Genomic DNA, 18143 nt, shown 5'->3' with positions numbered 1-18143 from the left:
TTTGGAGGTCTTTCAAATCCTGGTGGACAAGTGGGGATTACCACACGTGGACCTCATGGGCCTCACATCACAATCACAAACTCCCCAGGTACGGGTCCAGAACGAGGGACCCCTCAGCCACCTTCGTGGACGCTGTGGCGGTGAGATGTGATTTCAGGTTTCCCCCAATCTCCCTCCTCCCAAGGGTCATCAGAAAGTTCAAGCAGGAAGGCAGCAGGATAATACGAATAGCCCCTGCCTGGCCCAGGAGGCATTGGTTCTATGACCTGACTTGTCTATCCATAGACAGTCCACTTCCACTGCCTCTACGGTCGGATCTGCTAGTGCAGGGTCCCTGCCTATATCAGAATTTACCTCGGCTGGCTTTGACGGCATGGCTGTTGAGTCTGCCATCCACAAGATCAAGGGTTTTCCGCCTCAGTGATTCAGACGATTCTGAGGGCAAGGAAGCCTGCTTCTGCCCGCATCTATCACAGAATTTGGCTTTCATTTATTCTTTGGTGTGCTCACAGAAAATACGACTCTAAGATTTTCAAGGTTGCAAGAATACTTGCTTTTGTTCAGGCAGGATTAGACTTAGGTCTTCGCCTGGCTACCTTGAGAGGTCATATTTCTGCTTTATCAGTTTTGTTTCAATACAAAATTGACCCTCTGCCGAATGTTAGAACATTCTTGCAGGGGGTTCTCCGGCTACAACCTCCATTTGTCCCACCGGTGGCTCCGTAGGATTTGACTTTGGTTCTCAGGGCATTGTGGACGGCATCCTTTGAACCTTTGGATACAATGGTCTTTAGATGGTTGACAGCGAAGGTACTTTTTCTCCTCGCTATCACCTCGGTTCATAGAGTTTCTGATTTGGCAGCCTTGTCATGTCGCTCTCCATATTTGATTTTCCATCAAAATAGAGCTGTCCTCCGTACTAAGACGGGTTACCTCCCGAAGGTGGTTTCCCGTTTCCATATGAATGAGAAAATTGTAGTTCCTTCCTTTCAGTCTTCCTTGGATGTGGTTCGAGCCCTTAGTATTTACGTGGATCATACCAGCTCCATCAGGAAATCAGATTCACTGTTTGTGTTATATAGGTTTCACAAATTAGGCTGGCCAGCAAACAGAGTTTGGCTCACTGGCTGCGTATGACTATTTCTCAGGTCTATACAGAGGCTGGTCTCCCTGTCCCAAACTAGGTGACAGCACATTCTGCTCGGTCTGTGGGACCATCGTGGGCGGTTAGACATAGCGCTTCGGCTGAACAGCTATGCAAGGCAGCCACTTGGTCTTTCGTCAATACTTTTAATAAATTCTATGCATTTGATACTATTTCCTCCCAGGATGCTTCCTTTGGGCGACGGATTCTCCTCTCTGCGCAGGAGCGTCCCCACCCTTAAGGGAACTGCTTTAGAGTGTCTCCAAGGTAGATTCTGTGGACCATATGGACCCTGAAGAAGAAAATCAGAGTTATGGTATAACAAACCTTAGATAACTCCTTTTCTTCAAGGTCCATAGGGTCCACAGGGCACCCTCCCTGTCGCACCTGGCCTCAGTTGGGATCTTTTCTTTTGTTTTTTTCTTATCAGGGATTCTTTCTTCGTATGTGGAGTGTGTCTTGTGTGTGATGTACTTCCTTTTCCACTTTCCGTATCTTGCCGTTAGGCTTGTTAACAAACTGAATGCCTGTGGCTGGGGGTGGGGTATACTGTATAGGGAGGAGGACCGATGCAAGCTGGGAGCAACAAAGCTAGAGCTGTTTGGTGAAATGGATCGTTCCATTACATACCCCAAGGTAGATTGTGTGGACCCTATGGACCTTGATGAAAAGGAATTATCTAAGGTATGTTATACCATAACTCTGATTTTTGGTCCCAGGTCAGGAACTTTTGGAGAAGGAGATATGGGGGGCGCCAGTGCGCTCTCTTGCCCAGGGCGCGAAAATGTCTAGTTACGGCTCTGTATAAAGCTACTGAATAATGTTTGTGTATCTGGGTTTTTAACAGGGAAACAAGCAGCAGAAAGCAAAGCGAGATCATCCCCAGGTATTTCACCTGTATCGGCAGACATCTGTGTGTGTTAATCATTTCCAGCTGTCTCACTAACACAACAGTTGTCTGTCTTTCTGTCTGTCTATGTCACTGGGTGTGTCATTATCAGGCACTGTCTCATGTCGATCCAATGCTACATGTTAATTTGGATCAGCCAAGTCTTGTTTAGTGAGGCATACCTGCCCCCAGGATAAACTCTAATATGTTACGGAAAACTACATATGTGTTCTTGCAGTCTAGTATACAAGGGTGTAACTATAGCCATAGCAATACAATGGCCCTATCCCAGGGGAAAAAATACAAATGGCTTTATAATGAATTTAACCAGGCAGTTATTATTTGGAAACTAAAGATAAAATGATTGTGTGTGTGTATATATATATATATATATATATATATATTTGTATATACAATGTATCAGATTGCTCTATTGCAATACATATTCTTCCCTGTTGGATACAAGCTGGGTATGAGTAGACATGGTGGTGGGTCTGACTTTATAATGGTACATTCTGTAGTGGAACCTCATCACAATATATCTTCTGGGCTCAGACACTTCCAGTTACTTGCATGGTATTGTAGGAGACAAATACACTTCTGGTTCCCATCCCATTAGTATTTGGATTGGTCTGCGGTTGAGATAGTGTGATTCCCATGAAGAGTATTGGTCTGCGACTAAAAGTTCTCCAGATAGCTTAATGCTACAGAGGAGGAGGAACATCGGCACACATCTGTAAATGTAACAAACACTGGGCAAGATTTACAAATAAATATGCTTCAATTTAATTTCACAGAAATTATTTTAATTATTTTAATACTCATCCTACATTTACTAGAGAGTACACATTACTGGGTGTTGCATATTGAAATTAGAATGGCAAATAATTAGCTATTCTGGTTATGCTGTGCAAATAACTTGTTTTAATACGCAGTTGTAATTTATAGAAGTATGGGATCTATTACCCAGAAAGCTTGGGACTAGAGTATTTCCATGCATAAAATATACTAAAATGTTACCCGTCTATTATATAGGCTTATCAATGAATTATTAAACTATTATTACGGACCCAGCTCCTATGCTTACCACGGAGGTCCCATCTGGCTCGCGGGTGCGTGCCCAAGCTTCCACTGGGTGTGCATTGTGGGGATGGGACAGACCTCCTACAATTATTAGATAGATGTGTCTTTTTGCATATCCTGTAAGGATTCTGTCAGTCTTCCTCTTTTGAAATCACTGCAGTCAGCCTCTAGCTGATTACATGATTGTAACTGTCACCAGCATTAACACTTCTGTGTTTTCTATACATATCTCACTATTTGAGGAGTATGTAGCATATTGTGCGAGTTGGTTACAAATTTATCATCACAAAATATTGATACTTATAAGTAATAACAGCAGACCGAAAGGTATAATTAAAAAAGATTTACTTAACTTTAATTACCAGGTACCCTGTAGGTAAGCTGTGTGAATGGATTGATTACAGGATCCAGATGGTCACAATGCCAACTAGCGGCATCCTGACGGTCAAAATCCATACGGATTTTGGTAAATATTCTAACCCCAAGCCTAACCCTAACCCTCTCGCAGCCTAACCCTAGCCCTCCAGCAGCCTAACCCTACCCTTCCCGCAGCCTAACCCTGTTGCAGCCTAACCCTAACCCTCCAGCAGCCTAACCCTAACCTTCCCGCAGCCTATCCCTCCCGCAGCCTAACCCTAACCTCTTCCGCAGTCTAACCCTAACCCTCCCACATCCTAACCCTAATTGTCCCCTACCGCAGCCTATCCCTAACCCTCCCATATTCTAACCCTAACCCTCCCTCAGACTAACCCTAACCGTCCCCTACCGCAGCCTATCCCTAACCCTCCCACATCCTAACCCTCCCTCGGACTAATCCTGACCCTAACCGTCCCCTACCGCAGCCTATCCCTAACCCTCCCCCTAGTGCCTAACTCTAATGCTCACCGTCAGATTCTGTCGGGATTGTGACCATCGGGATGACGCCGTCGGTATTGTGGACAGCCGGGATCCTGACTACAAATCGTGTGAAATCTCGTACATGAAATCCCAGTTCAACCACAAGAAGATGCACTACTTGCACTATGCTGTAGTATTATACTATAGAATATTTAATCTGTTTGTACTACTGCTCTGTATGATGCTGCTGAACATTAGGCTTCTTATAAATAAAATATGATGATGAGGGCAGTGTCCATCACCAATGAAAAAGCAGCAATTGCAGTTGGCAGTAATGTTGAGCTAATGGTGGTATGTACTGTTGGAATGAAGTGATACAGTGAAAGGTGGAGACATGAACTAGTCCTAGTGGCAACCAGAATGTCGTTCATATTTCTCTTATATGAACTGCCGCCTTCTGCTGCTTCTGGAGAAGGCATTTGCACAAGGGTACACCTTTGGTTATATGTCAGCTCAGAGTAGCTGTCTGGCCTGGCATTTGTTGTTAAGTATATTGCTGCTGAATTGCAAGGACACATGTTCTCTATATTTGGTGGCAGCTGGTGGGGTGACACTCCCCGGCAGCGCTATGTGACTGGCCACTGCCTTCACAAATATTACCTGCTTTTTTTTATGATTGTGTGACGATGACTATGTGGGGTGGTAGGGCACCGAGTTGATCTAAAGCACAGGCATCTGTAACTGCGTTTCTTATGCAAATACTTTTTGTCTAGATAAGCCATTGTCATTATTAATAATGCTATTGTTAGATTTTAGAAAGCGTTTCAGAAAACAAGTTATATGTGAAGTCCTGCCATGAACAACAAGGAGTAGAGCTTTTATCATCTGCTGGAATATACTGTACTACTTTTAACTGTATCTCCCTACAGACCAAGTGGAACCCATCTGTGGACTTATGGTGGCATGACCTAACAAAGGATGCCAGTACAGAGTGTGAGCCAGAGTGGTGTGATGCAGAAGATGCGCTGTTTATTCTTTACACTAGTGGCTCTACTGGCAAGCCCAAGGTGAATGCAGTGTGACATGGCAAATTGTATGCACTCGTGTAGAGTAGTCTTGTCAGTTACTATTCTCATCAAAGGAGTAGTTCGGTTAGGTTTGTTTGGATTTATTGATGCTACAAGTAGTGTTCTCACTTTAAAATTGGTGTAACTAATGCCAAGGTGGTTAAAATTAGCTATAATGTTAGATTATTGTCTGATGCCCACACATTTGTATTTATAGGGCGTAGTTCACACGGTGGGAGGTTATATGATCTTCACTGCCACTACATTCAAATACGTGTTTGATTACCATCATGATGATATATACTGGTGCACTGCTGACATTGGATGGATCACCGGACACTCCTACCTCGTCTATGGACCACTAGCCAATGGGGCTACCAGCGTATTAGTAAGTTATCTTGCAAGAGTCTTATCTTAAATAAGGTGTCAGGGTCACTTTGGAGAAATGATTGCCCTTTGTTTCTGAATCTGTTGTTTCTTTCTGATCTGTACCATCTGTTAGCTCTGCTCTCTTCACCATAACCATTCTATTTGCAGTTTGAAGGTCTCCCAATATATCCAGACATCTCCCGGATGTGGCAAATCATTGATAAATACAGTGTGAGCAAATTGTACACTGCACCAACTGCGATCCGCTTGCTGATGAAATATGGAGATGAACCAGTGAGAAGGTATCCACCAAATTCCAATCAGCCTTCACTGCTGTTCTCTTTAAGCCCATGGTTGGCAGATGTTGGTTTGGCTCAAAGTAAAGTGTGATAATTCAGAGAAGTTTTATTATTAAAATATGTGTACCTATACTGCTCAGACATTACTATAGCATATTTTACTATGAGGCACAAAAAAATAACAATTTGTAAAATTTACTAGCACAGTTCATAGCCCATTTATGTAACATATTATGCTACCCTCAATAACTAGCATATGACTATCCATAACTGTTGTCCCTAAACAATCAACATTCTTGGCACAATTGCACTTACTAGCACACTGGTAGTACAGTCTTTGATTCCAATCATTGCAACATATCTTTGTGGCTGGTATTTGTCTGTACCTATACTATTGAGCCTTCATAATTGAATGACACAAGTGTTCTTACAATTGCAATTTATATTCAAATGTGTGTATCCTGACAGGTATACTAGACAATCTTTGAAGATTTTAGGAACAGTTGGAGAACCAATTAATCCTGAAGCCTGGCTTTGGTATTACAATGTTGTGGGAGAGAAAAGATGTCCAATCGTGGATACATTTTGGCAAACTGAAACGGTAAGAAACTGATGGATGGGATAGGCAGGTTAGGTGATGCACAACTGGCAGGAGTGGGTACTGGCTGATGCACGCCAGGCTGGAGAGAGGACTGGCTGATGCACGCCTGGCTGGAGAGAGGACTGGCTGATGCACGCCTGGCTGGAGAGAGGACTGGCTCAGGCACGCCTGGCTGGAGAGAGGACTGGCTCAGGCACGCCTGGCTGGAGAGAGGACTGGCTGATGCACGCCTGGCTGGAGAGAGGACTGGCTGATGCACGCCTGGCTGGAGAGAGGACTGGCTGATGCACGCCTGGCTGGAGAGAGGACTGGCTGATGCACACCTGGCCAGGCAGAGAGGACTGGCTGATGCACGCCTGGCAGGAGTGAGGACTGTCTGATGCACTCTAGGAAGGACTGCAGAATATATTGCAAGCAAAAGAGATAATTATTTGCACAGTCTTCATACTTTTCTGTGTTTTATTTACAGGGTGGTCATGTATTAACGCCACTTCCAGGTGCAACAGCCACCAAACCCGGCTCAGCTGTAAGTCTATAGGTACTACTTTTGCATAGAGCTGATCATGCTGGAAGGGATGTTTACTTGTTAAACTCGTTTTTACTTATCATTTTAAACAAGTTGCTAATCTTGGGCTTTTATTGCTCAGGATAAAAAGAAATGCACAATAACAATGTTCTTGATAGTTAGAGGGAAATATTTGGGATTGTTATACTATTAATTGTGCTATTAAACTTGAGTCACCCATTTTACTGAATATTTATGTTTTGATGGGGTTATTAAAATATGTAAAAAGTAGATTTTATGAACTTCTTTGTAACAGTTCATTAGAGAGGAAGTTTATCTCAACCATTTAAGAAATGTAAACTACAATTCCCAAATATTTAAAGCTCTCAATTCACAATTGTGTATTAAGTAAGTTTAGGGACATTGTAATCCTTGGAGAGAATGTTATACTTGAACCAGTTATTGGGACTATTGAAGTTGTAACCAAAGACTTCTAGACCATAAACTTCCGGAGCAAGCATTCATTTATAACTTAAATTGACTATTAATGGAGAGGCATAAAGTGAATGTGACTTGCTTATCAGAATGTGCAGTAGGAAAATTGTGGCCACTGGTCATATGACCCACAACCAGTCACATGACTGTCTTGGGCTGCAGGCTTTCTGCTGTTAATGTAAGAGCACTATGTAACCCCAAGTAGTAATTTTTTTTTATCACTTTTTTTTTTTTTATTAGAGCCCTTTAATAAATTATTTAACAAGATGTTGGTTTCTGATTAAGGGTATATGCAGATAAAAATATTATATTGCAAGTTTGTATTCTATGAGGAACATTTATAGTTACAATAGAGATCTACTAAATGGCAATGAAAACAGGACATGATGAGTTCAATATTGTCATTTTCCATATTTAGACCCTTTATACCTATCCAATTTTTGCAATTTTTCTTTATTTTTAAGACTTTTCCATTTTTTGGAGTAGTTCCTGCAATCTTAAACGAATCTGGAGAGGAGCTTGAGGGAGAAGCTGAAGGCTATCTGGTGAGTAAAAATTGTATGACCCAAATGATGCTGTCTTATGTATCTATCTAATGTGTATATGGTGGTGTATGCACGTTAATATGTTCTGCTTATACACTGCCTACTGCTCCCATGCATCATGAGTCTCTTAACTATTTGCTTGCCTGGTCCCCTTTCCTGCCTCTATTATACACATATATCAGGCATGCCATACACATAGATCAGACATGCCAAGGAGAGATCTTGGTTGTGATGGATCGATGGGTTTACTCTGATGGAGAGGAAAGGTGTATTGTGTGGCCAGAGCAGGTCCTTACCTTGGTGAATGGGCACGGGTTAATTGTGCAGTGTCAGGGCATGGATAACAGACAAAACCAAGAGGCAGTCTTCTATTATAGCTATTTATTCATATACTTGCTATGCTGCAAACATGTTTACAATTATTGTGAATAATTGGATGTAATTTAATTTACAAATAACTAATAGGAGCTTGGTCATTAAGGTGCCCAAAAAAGGCTGCTGGTAAATAATGCACCAAGCAACTACATTGTGTAATCACTTAATTTTTGTTAAATAGTCCCAATTCTGGAGAAGCTATCCACCTGTTTTATTATGGGCTCAGTTCCATGGATTGCATGTAACTACGATCAGCCATAGGAGTTTAAACATAGAGAAAAGAGGAAGACTTCTATGTCTCCACTTTGTTACAAGTTACCATCAAATGTGCCCCAGCTCAGTGTATTGGCTGACACCAGATGTGCCCTAGCTCAGTGTATTGGCTGCCACTAGATGTGCCCAAAACTCAGTGTATTGGCTGTCACCAGATGTGCCCTAGCTCAGTGTATTGGCTGTCACCAGATGTGCCTCAGCTCAGTGTATTGGCTGCCACCAGATGTGCCCTAGCTCAGTGTATTGGCTGCCACCAGATGTGCCCTAGCTCAGTGTATTGGCTGTCACCAGATGTGCCCTAGCTCAGTGTATTGGCTGTCACCAGATGTGCCCTAGCTCAGTGTATTGGCTGCCACCAGATGGGCCCCAGCTCAGTGTATTGGCTGTCACCAGATGTGCCCCAGCTCAGTGTATAGGTTGCCACTAGCTATACTCCAGATGATGATTGGTGTACCTTTAATACACAAGTGCTCCATATGGCATTTAGCTGCATATTTGTTCACTGATCATATGGTGGAATCTAAACTGCATAGTTAAAAGCACAGAGGTCCTCGTACATATGTATTGATTTTGTATATGTGTATGTTGGATTGTGCCCCAACTATTCTTATATGCATTTTTTTGTGTATACATCGATGTTAGTACTATGCTATATTTCAAATTGCTGCATTAAAAACATATGCTCAACATTGTATGCACAGTTTGTTATTGTAGAAATGTCTGTGGCTTACCCTAAAAGGGGTGGGATGGTTTTACACTGGTATTGGGCATGTTACTAATTACCATATAGCTCAAATAGCTAATACCATTATGGCAGTACACTAGATAGCATTGCTACCTCGTATTACATCCCGGACACTATATGTGTGGAGTTGTTATGTGCTTGACATATTTACATGAGTCCCCTCAACTTAGACTGTACTCTACACTTGGGCCGGGACTGATTAAATATGTGTAAAGTGTTGTCTAATAGGTTACAATGTATGGGCTGTATATATTTTGTTTGTGTACATACCCATTTGCTCTATCGGTAATTGCTTATTTGTGTGTGGAGTAGATGGTAGAGTTATACCAATATAGATTCCATGTTTGCATTCAGGGAATGGACCAGGTGTAACAAAACACTTTTACCAGATTTTGCACCCTTGCAGTATTTTTCTGAATGCCCAAAGCCCCAGGAATGAGTTCCTCTTTCTTCCTCGTGAATTGAGGTGGGAGGCGGATATCATATGGGAGATGTTTTGGACCCTGAGAAAATTAAGCCATGAGTTCTGTTTGAGCCCACAGCAATGAAAACACAAACAAACTCCTGTATTGGTGATACCTGGCCTCAACTACAGTATGTTTCAAGCAATCTTTCTGTCTGTGTTCATGATGGCACCCTGTCCCATATTTGGTAGATTTTCCCAGAAATGGTACAATACTGGCAAGAAATCACAACCTTATTCAGTCTATCTCAGAGTTCTGTGGTACCTGGCCAGGTTGGACAGAATATTATGAGGCCAATCACCCTTTTGTGTCAACATATACTGTAAATAAAGCGCCATAACTGATCATCTCTTTCCTTCCGCTCCATATTAACATACCCGCCCGCTTCTCCTTGCTGGTTCCTCTATGGACACCCAGGGCCTGATTCTGAATTGCACAAAAGTCCAAAAGCGGATCTTACCGACGTTTTTTTTTAGCAAACTTTGCATGCAGTCAACAGGACGGCAGTCTTCCAGGTAAGAAAGTTCAACACCAGGTCCATTGGTTCAGAAGGAAGTTGCTGTAAGGCATTCAGTAACAGGTTGAGAATCCACAGAGCTATAGGGGGAGGTGAATGAAGACTGCATACACATTACTCACTGTAAGAAGGTCTGCACTTTAGTTTAAAGTTGTTTCCTCTAAAACAGGGATGGGGAATGATTAGGCCCCAGAATCATTTGGTCTGGCCCTCTGAGCTTTTTTCTGCTAGCCTCATCTGGCCAGCAGGGTGCCTAAAATGGCACCCTGCAGCCAGAATCTATGCAGCAGTGCCGCCTGGAACGTCTTTAGGATGCTTCAGACGGTCACACTGCTGCTTACGGCTCCCCAGAGCATCCTGAGAATACTCCGGGCATTGCTGTAATCACCTGCGATTGTGGCCCCGCCCCTGTGACACATCACACGGAGGGGCGTGGCCTGCACCAGCCCGTGAATAATGTCTATATATATATATATATATATATATATACAGTCAGGTCCATAAATATTGGGACATTGACAGAATTTTCAGATTTAGGCCTCTATTCACCACCACAATGGTTTTTAAATTAAACAAACAAGATGTGCTTTAACTGCAGACTTTCAGATTTAATTTGAGGGTAATTACATCCAAATCGGGTGAACGGTGTAGGAATTACAACAGTTTCAATATGTACCTCCCACTTTTTAAGGGGCCAAAAGTAATGGGACTATCAACTCAAAAGCTATTTCATGGACAGGTGTTGGCTATTCCCTCATTATTTCATTATCAATTAAGCAGGTAAAAGGTCTGGAGTTGATTCTAGGTGTGGAATCATTTGGAATCAGTTGCTGTCAACTCTCAATATGAGATCCAAAGAGCTGTCACTATCAGTGAAGCAAGCCATCATTAGGCTGAAAAATCAAAACAAACCCATCAGAGAGATAGCAAAAACATTAGGTGTGGCCAAATCAACTGTTTGGAACATTCTTAAAAAGAAAGAACGCACCGGAGAGCTCAGCAACACCAAAAGACCCGGAAGACCACGGAAAACAACTGTGGTGGATGACAGAAGAATTATTTCCCTGGTGAAGAAAAACCCCTTCACAACAGTTGGCCAAATCAAGAACACTCTCCAGGAGGTAGATGTATATGTGTTAAAGGCAACAATCAAGAGAAGACTTCACAAGAGTGAATATAGAGGGTTCACCACAAGATGCAAACCATTGGTGAGCCACAAAAACAGGAAGACCAGATTAGAGTTTGCCAAACAACATCTAAAAAAGCCTTTACAGTTATGGAACAACATCCTATTGACAGATGAGACAAAGATCAACTTGCACCAGAGTGATGGGAAGAGAAGAGAAGGAAAGGAACTGCTCATGATCCAAAACATACCACCTCATCAGTGAAGCATGGTGGTGGTAGTGTTATGGCGTGGGCATGTATGGCTGCCAATGGAACTGGTTCCCTTGTATTTATTGATGATGTGACTGCTGACAAAAGCAGCAGAATGAATTCTGAAGTGTTTCGGGCAATATTATATGCTCATATTCAGTCAAATGCTTCAGAACTCATTGGACAGCGCTTCACAGTGCAGATGGACAATGACCCGAAGCATACTGCAAAAGCAACCAAAGAGTTTTGTAAGGCTAAAAAGTGGAATGTTATGCAATGGCCAAGTCAATCACCTGACCTGAATCCGATTGAGCATGCATTTCACTTGATGAAGACAAAACTAAAGGGAAAATGCCCCAAGAACAAGCAGGAACTGAAGACATTTGCAGTAGAGGCCTGGCAGAGCATCAACAGGGATGAAACCCAGCATCTGGTGATGTCTATGCATTCCAGACTTCAGGCTGTAATTGTCTGCAAAGGATTTGCAACAAAATATTAAAAAGTGAAAGTTAGATTTAGGATTGTTTAGTTTGTCCCATTACTTTTGGCCCCTTAAAAAGTGGGAGGCACATATAGAAACCATTGTAATTCCTACACCGTTCACCTGATTTGGATGTAATTACCCTCAAATTAAATCTGAAAGTCTGCAGTTAAATCACATCTTGTTTGTTTCATTTCAAAGCCATTGTATCTAGTGACCCCCAAAAGGATGTTAGAATATATTCTGTAAAGCTATTCTTGATGAACAGTACAAAGATTCCTCATGTACAAAATATCACAAGTGACTTTACCACTGGAGCATCTGGATAAGGTTTAATTTTGTCATGGTCAAGGAAACATTGGTTATTTTTATTGTCTAAAATTACACTTGTGTCTTTTAAAGGTATTTAAACAACCCTGGCCTGCACTCATGCGCACAGTATATGGGAACCATGAAAGGTTTGAGACCACCTACTTTAAGAAGTTCCCTGGATATTATGTGACAGGAGATGGTAAGTTATATTCCTGTTCCACACACCCATCCAAGGCATTTATTTGTATGATTAGCCCTTACGTTGTTTTTCTATAATTTACATTGAGTTCCAATGGCTATATACAATACATAAAAACACTTTTGCTAAGAATGGTGACTTGACATGTTAGGGCCTTTAACTTCCTGAGCAGGTTATGGTGGAAGATATGTAATGGAGTTCTTCTTTACCAACTGTTCTGCCCTCAGTCATTCAATTGTACATTCTCCCATAGAAAGCTGGGTGATGAGTTAATAAGTAACAAAATGTACCAAAAAAAATCTAACTGGACTTATTGTTTATGACATTGTGATTTATACCAAAGATACATCATGCATGCAAACTACAATCCTTCATCATGCTCTACCAACATTATGACTTCTATATTCACAGCACAGATAATAATCTGGGCCTAATTTGATTGTAGATGAACAGTACACTTGTCCATGCTGTTATAGGAGCTTGACCCCTAAATAAATTGAAAAGAGTTTTGATGTATAATGGCTTCAACATTAGAATAGAAATACAGTGATTTATTTTATTAGTTTTTGGTTCTGAAATTCTCTTTGTGTAGGCGCTGTAATAGTGGGCAGTTTGTTTATTTCCTAGCACGCTAGTTATATGAATTAATGTGTTTGTTATTACTTATTACATATGAGTCTGTCCACTGCAACATTATATTTGCTTTTGCCTCCAAAATAATGTAGTGAGTGGTGAATAACCCACCTTGAAGCCTTTTATCCTCTCTTCTATTTTATAAGGGGTGAACCATGAACATACAAGTGAGATCTGTTACCTGTGTGGAAGTTACGTTAGTAGCTTCATGTTTCTCCAATTATCTTATTTTCAGGCTGTAAAAGAGACAAAGATGGATACTACTGGATTACTGGTCGAATTGATGACATGCTAAATGTTTCAGGTAAGTTACCGTTCTGTTATGAGTATCCGTTTCCCTTTTCAGATGAAAATATGAAAACTTTTATGTACTACAATTAATGACTTGATGACTGCTCAGGTCTGTGCTGTTTATTAATGTGTGCTACTCCTCAGTGACTCTGCTCTCCTTCACGCAACCTCTAGGCCACTTGCTGAGCACAGCAGAAGTTGAGTCAGCACTTGTTGAACACTCTTCTGTAGCAGAGGCTGCTGCAGTCAGCCATCCGCACCCAGTGAAAGGGGAATGTCTGTATTGCTTTGTCACACTGCGGGATGGACATGAGTTCACCAAAACACTGACCGATCAACTGAAGAAACTAGGTAACACTCATTGGATGCTTGCTGCCTTTGTTATTGTATTATATATTAATGCATATCGGTATGATAGGTCTTTTTCTGCAGTATATTTTATATCTCCATTTCCACTCTATGTAAACTAATTATTCAACCATATGTTTACAGTTAGAGAAAAAATTGGACCAATTGCCACTCCAGATTATATCCAGAATGCCCCAGGCTTGCCAAAGACACGCTCAGGTAACAATTGCTATTATTTATGACTATTGTAAATATTAAATCTAACAATATTATTGTGGAAGGACTTTAGCTTCTCTGAAGGTGCTACAGATGTTGGCCGTACATACTGCGATTATCCCTGGTGAAGATGTAGCAGTGAATGTTGACCAATATTCATTATCCTGTGGCAATGGATCACATTATTATTGTGGATGCTGATAGGGACAGTCAGAAGTTGATCACGGTTTGTCTGCGCATAGTTATATTTTGCCCGCCCTGACTGCTCTAATGTCAGCCCGAAGTAATCCGATCACTTGTCCCAATACTTGGATTTTCCCAATTTGGCTGCCAAAATGAGTGACTAAATTGAACAGTGTTTCAACAGTACAATTGTGTGACCAGTTTGTGGGGGAGATGTAGCAAACAGTTGAGAGAGATGTCGATGTACGAAGCCTTGAAGAGAGAGAAGTTTGATGGAGATAAATTACCAAACAGTCAGCTCCTGTCATTTTTCAAACAGTCTGAAAAATGACAGGAGCTGATTGGTTGGTACTTTATCTCCATCCACTTTATCTCCAAGGCTTAGCACATAGACTCCAAAGTGGTGAAGTTCCCCATAACAACCAATCAGCTTCTGTCATTTTATAGACTGTGCTTGATAAATGATGGTTACAAGCTGATTGGTTGCCATGGGCAACTTCTCCATTTTATCTCTCTCAAAGGTTTGTTACAACTCCCCTTTATTCTGCTAATAGTAACAAATGCCGTGTACAAAAATATGACTGAACATTTGGAAAATGGTGGTGGCACTTAAAGTGGCTTCCTATACTAATATGTTTCTTTGGATTCTGGTTGATTAATTAGTGATAATACACTTTTATATTCTTTTTTTTCACCATCTCTACAGGTAAAATCATGAGACGAGTATTAAGAAAAATTGCCAAAAACGATAGAGAACTAGGAGACATTTCAACACTTGCAGATACGACAGTCATACATCAGCTATTTGATAACCGGTGTCAGACTGTTCTCTAGCACATAAATCTGAAACCGCAGACGTCTGACGAACAGGAATCTAATGTTCACTGTGAATCCAAGGGATAGAAACAAAGCCAGATTATGCAGCCATATAATCCTTTGCTGGTGATAATAAGGGTTACTGTATATATATATATTGTGTGGATTGTGTCTTTGTTGTGACTTTTATTACACTGAGTAAACAGTGTTGTGGTTTCTGTGACCTAATCTACAGCATGAGATTGTGGTGCTGGACTAGGAAAACTGGCAAAGTACTTAATCAGGATAACTTGTCATTCAACGATGCACAGAGAAAAACTGTATAATTAAACAAAATGAGCAAAAATCATGGACACAAACAAAAAACATTGTCATTTTAACTAATACCCAGTGCTTTCACCGCTAATTATTATGATGAAATCTATATGAAGTTACAGGCTTTATTTAGGGGTTATTCATGGGGGTCAATCCAATTAGCCACAAAGGCTGTAAGTTGCCGTTGCCACGGCGTTACAATCCCGGCAACGGCACCTCATCTCGCACCCCTCTCTCAGCCCGAATTCTCTCAATTTTGCTTGCAGCCCTAAGGGTCTGTGAGCAATTTTGAGCGAGTTTGGGCTGCCGAAAAGTGCGACTGTTGCCACAATGACTCTCACTCGCAAGTACATCGCGGCTAATTAAATTGACCCCATAGACAGATAATTAAAGTGTGTACCATGTTCAAACTACTTGACAAATATGGAAGAATCAAAGATCCCTATGAAAAACGCCATTGCCCGTTCAAACGTAACTGCTAGAACGTGAATGTGGTAAAAAAAAATTATGTCTCCAACGTCTCTTCATTTGTTCCTCTTTATATATTTCCCCTTTTCTTTCAAAATGAAGGCCACATATATGTTACAAATATGCGCACAAGGTCAGAATAATGCTAACAAAAAGAAAGTTGTTGGACAGCCATGCTCATGGGTATATATCAGTGGTCATTTTTGTAGCAAGAGCCGTTCTCGTCAATTCTCCATTCTATGTTCTGCAAAGCAAATAGCAGCTTTGTATACAATATGACACCGCACAAGTTTATTTTATGAAACGTTTTTGTGGATGTGACCCCTGTTGCAGAACCTTGTAATATAGTGAAGGTTAAAAGGATAGTGATGGGTTCAAGTTTGTTCAAGTAAACGTTTATGTATGTATTTTCTGAACGTTATAAATCATCACAAAACATTTTTTATCCTAACCAATAATTTCTTTGTATCATTTATCCCATCTGAAAGATACAAATTGAAGAAATATGGAAGTGGGCATTTCCTCCTCTCCTGGTCGAAAAGGAGGGTATTTAAAGTAGCGTATAGTTTAGCAGCCATGGACCTGATTCAGAGCTGTACGCTTTAGCATTATTGCTGCATCTTTGGACACAGCAGCGATGCTAAAATATGCGAATACCTCAAGAGGTGTCTCTTGCATATAGACGCCTCCTGCTGGCTTCTGTGATCCGCTGCTGCGTCCGAGGACACGACCACTGGATCACTTGTGTGAATATCTGCCACCTGAGTTGTACCATTGGGTTTGCGTCCAACTCTGAATCAGGCCCCATATCATTGTGGAAAGCTACATGGAATTTTAACCAGGTGTTGACTGGTACATTTTTAACCGTATGTACTGTACATCTATTGATTTGTGATTATGGTTGCATTATTATTTTTAGAAAGAAAGAAATGTTTAAATGCAGAGTCTATTAAGGCAAAGTTATTTTTGTATGGTCTAGTAGTGGATGGCATTATATCTTCAATTTAACAAAAATAGGAGTGATACTTGTGAGGGCTTCATTAAGGTATGAATGTAAATAACATTACATTTATGTAAATACCAATTGTGCAGAGCTTTTTTATTTTTACATCATGTCCTATACTTCATACCATGCACTATGATGGTGTGCATCCTGAGAGCTAGGGGATGAGTTAGTTAATATTGATTGATGGTTTGCTGGTGGTGTCACAGGCTAAGAGGAAGCTGTAATCTGAGAGTTTTTGGCTTCCTGATAGTTTTCAGGGTTACACCGCCTGTAGGAGACGCATCCAGCTGCTTAATATTATTAACCAGCTCAGCGTACACTTCCCAGGGATCGGTATCAGGGCAAGCTCTATCAGCTTATCACTTCAACTGTCTATGCCATTTAACAGAAATGTTTTCCATTTTCCTATGTGTAATTCTATTGTCATGATTAATTTGATTTTGTAACCAACCAATGCAAATAGTAATATTTTAATAAAGCAGAATAAAATGTTAATTGTATGAATACCCATGTTGTATGTTCAGTCATGCTTTGATCTGTCCTGATTATTAATGCAACTGACTTCCTAAAAATGTTTAGTTTTAAGGGGCCTATCCATTAGCAGATATTTTTCTGAAAGACAAAAGATATCTGTCATGTACATGACAGATTTTGGCAAAAGATGAACAATATCGCATGACATCATTCAGGGAGTGGATTTTTTTCTCTGCAGCGCTCTGTAGCTGCTGCTAATATCTTTCGTCGTTCCTCGTTTACCGCATATAAACTGCCAGATATTAGAAATATCTGGCAGCGATATGCGATAATTGACCAACATGTTGGAGAGATGAAAGATTCACTTTATCGGCCGCGGGACTGCACATCTGTCATCGTTCAGGGCCTATCCATAGCAGAAGAATTGATCGACTGAACGATATATTGTTCAGTCGATCAATTCAATTTATCTGCCAATGGATAGGCCCCTTTAGTCTAACCACTTAATAACCAGGTATATTTTGTAGTTTTGGTACTGGACCTGTTAACATTGTTGTTATATGCTGTTAAACTTCTTTTTATGTTCGTGTGTCTCAGTGAATTTTATACTTTTCTTTTTTTATTTGTGGCAGGATATTTAGGAGTATTTGTAAGGTTACAAAGACTAAATTAGACCAAAATAATAAAATTTACACTTTTGTATTCTACTCATATTTATCTGTAAAATGATCATGAGTGCCCTATTTGTTAATTTCACTAACTTGTTAATGCATTATTGAAATGAACAATATTATATTCTTGTATGCTACACATCTT

The 18143-nt window shown here is 40.8% G+C and overlaps 1 protein-coding gene across 2 annotated transcripts in view; it reads left to right on the top strand.

Annotated features, from left to right (window-relative positions):
* The window catches only part of ACSS2 (acyl-CoA synthetase short chain family member 2), an 80120-nt gene extending 62767 nt beyond the window's left edge, over nt 1-17353 (top strand). The window contains exons 8-19 of one of the 2 annotated variants that reach the window (XM_088480698.1): nt 1992-2030; nt 4883-5020; nt 5238-5408; nt 5558-5691; nt 6157-6289; nt 6759-6815; nt 7754-7834; nt 12469-12577; nt 13446-13514; nt 13676-13852; nt 13994-14068; nt 14955-17353. In XM_088480698.1, coding sequence (XP_088336824.1) covers nt 1992-2030; nt 4883-5020; nt 5238-5408; nt 5558-5691; nt 6157-6289; nt 6759-6815; nt 7754-7834; nt 12469-12577; nt 13446-13514; nt 13676-13852; nt 13994-14068; nt 14955-15082 — 1311 coding nt within the window. In that variant the 3' untranslated portion in view covers nt 15083-17353. The remainder of the gene's footprint in view (nt 1-1991; nt 2031-4882; nt 5021-5237; nt 5409-5557; nt 5692-6156; nt 6290-6758; nt 6816-7753; nt 7835-12468; nt 12578-13445; nt 13515-13675; nt 13853-13993; nt 14069-14954) is intronic. The other variant, XM_088480699.1, reaches the window with a different exon arrangement.
* Nucleotides 17354-18143: the final 790 nt, after the last annotated feature.

The sequence above is a fragment of the Taudactylus pleione genome, unplaced genomic scaffold (assembly GCF_031769625.1).
Source record: "Taudactylus pleione unplaced genomic scaffold, aTauple2 ptg000256l, whole genome shotgun sequence".
Lineage (NCBI taxonomy): Eukaryota > Metazoa > Chordata > Amphibia > Anura > Myobatrachidae > Taudactylus > Taudactylus pleione.
This window is presented reverse-complemented; position numbering and strand designations above follow the sequence as displayed.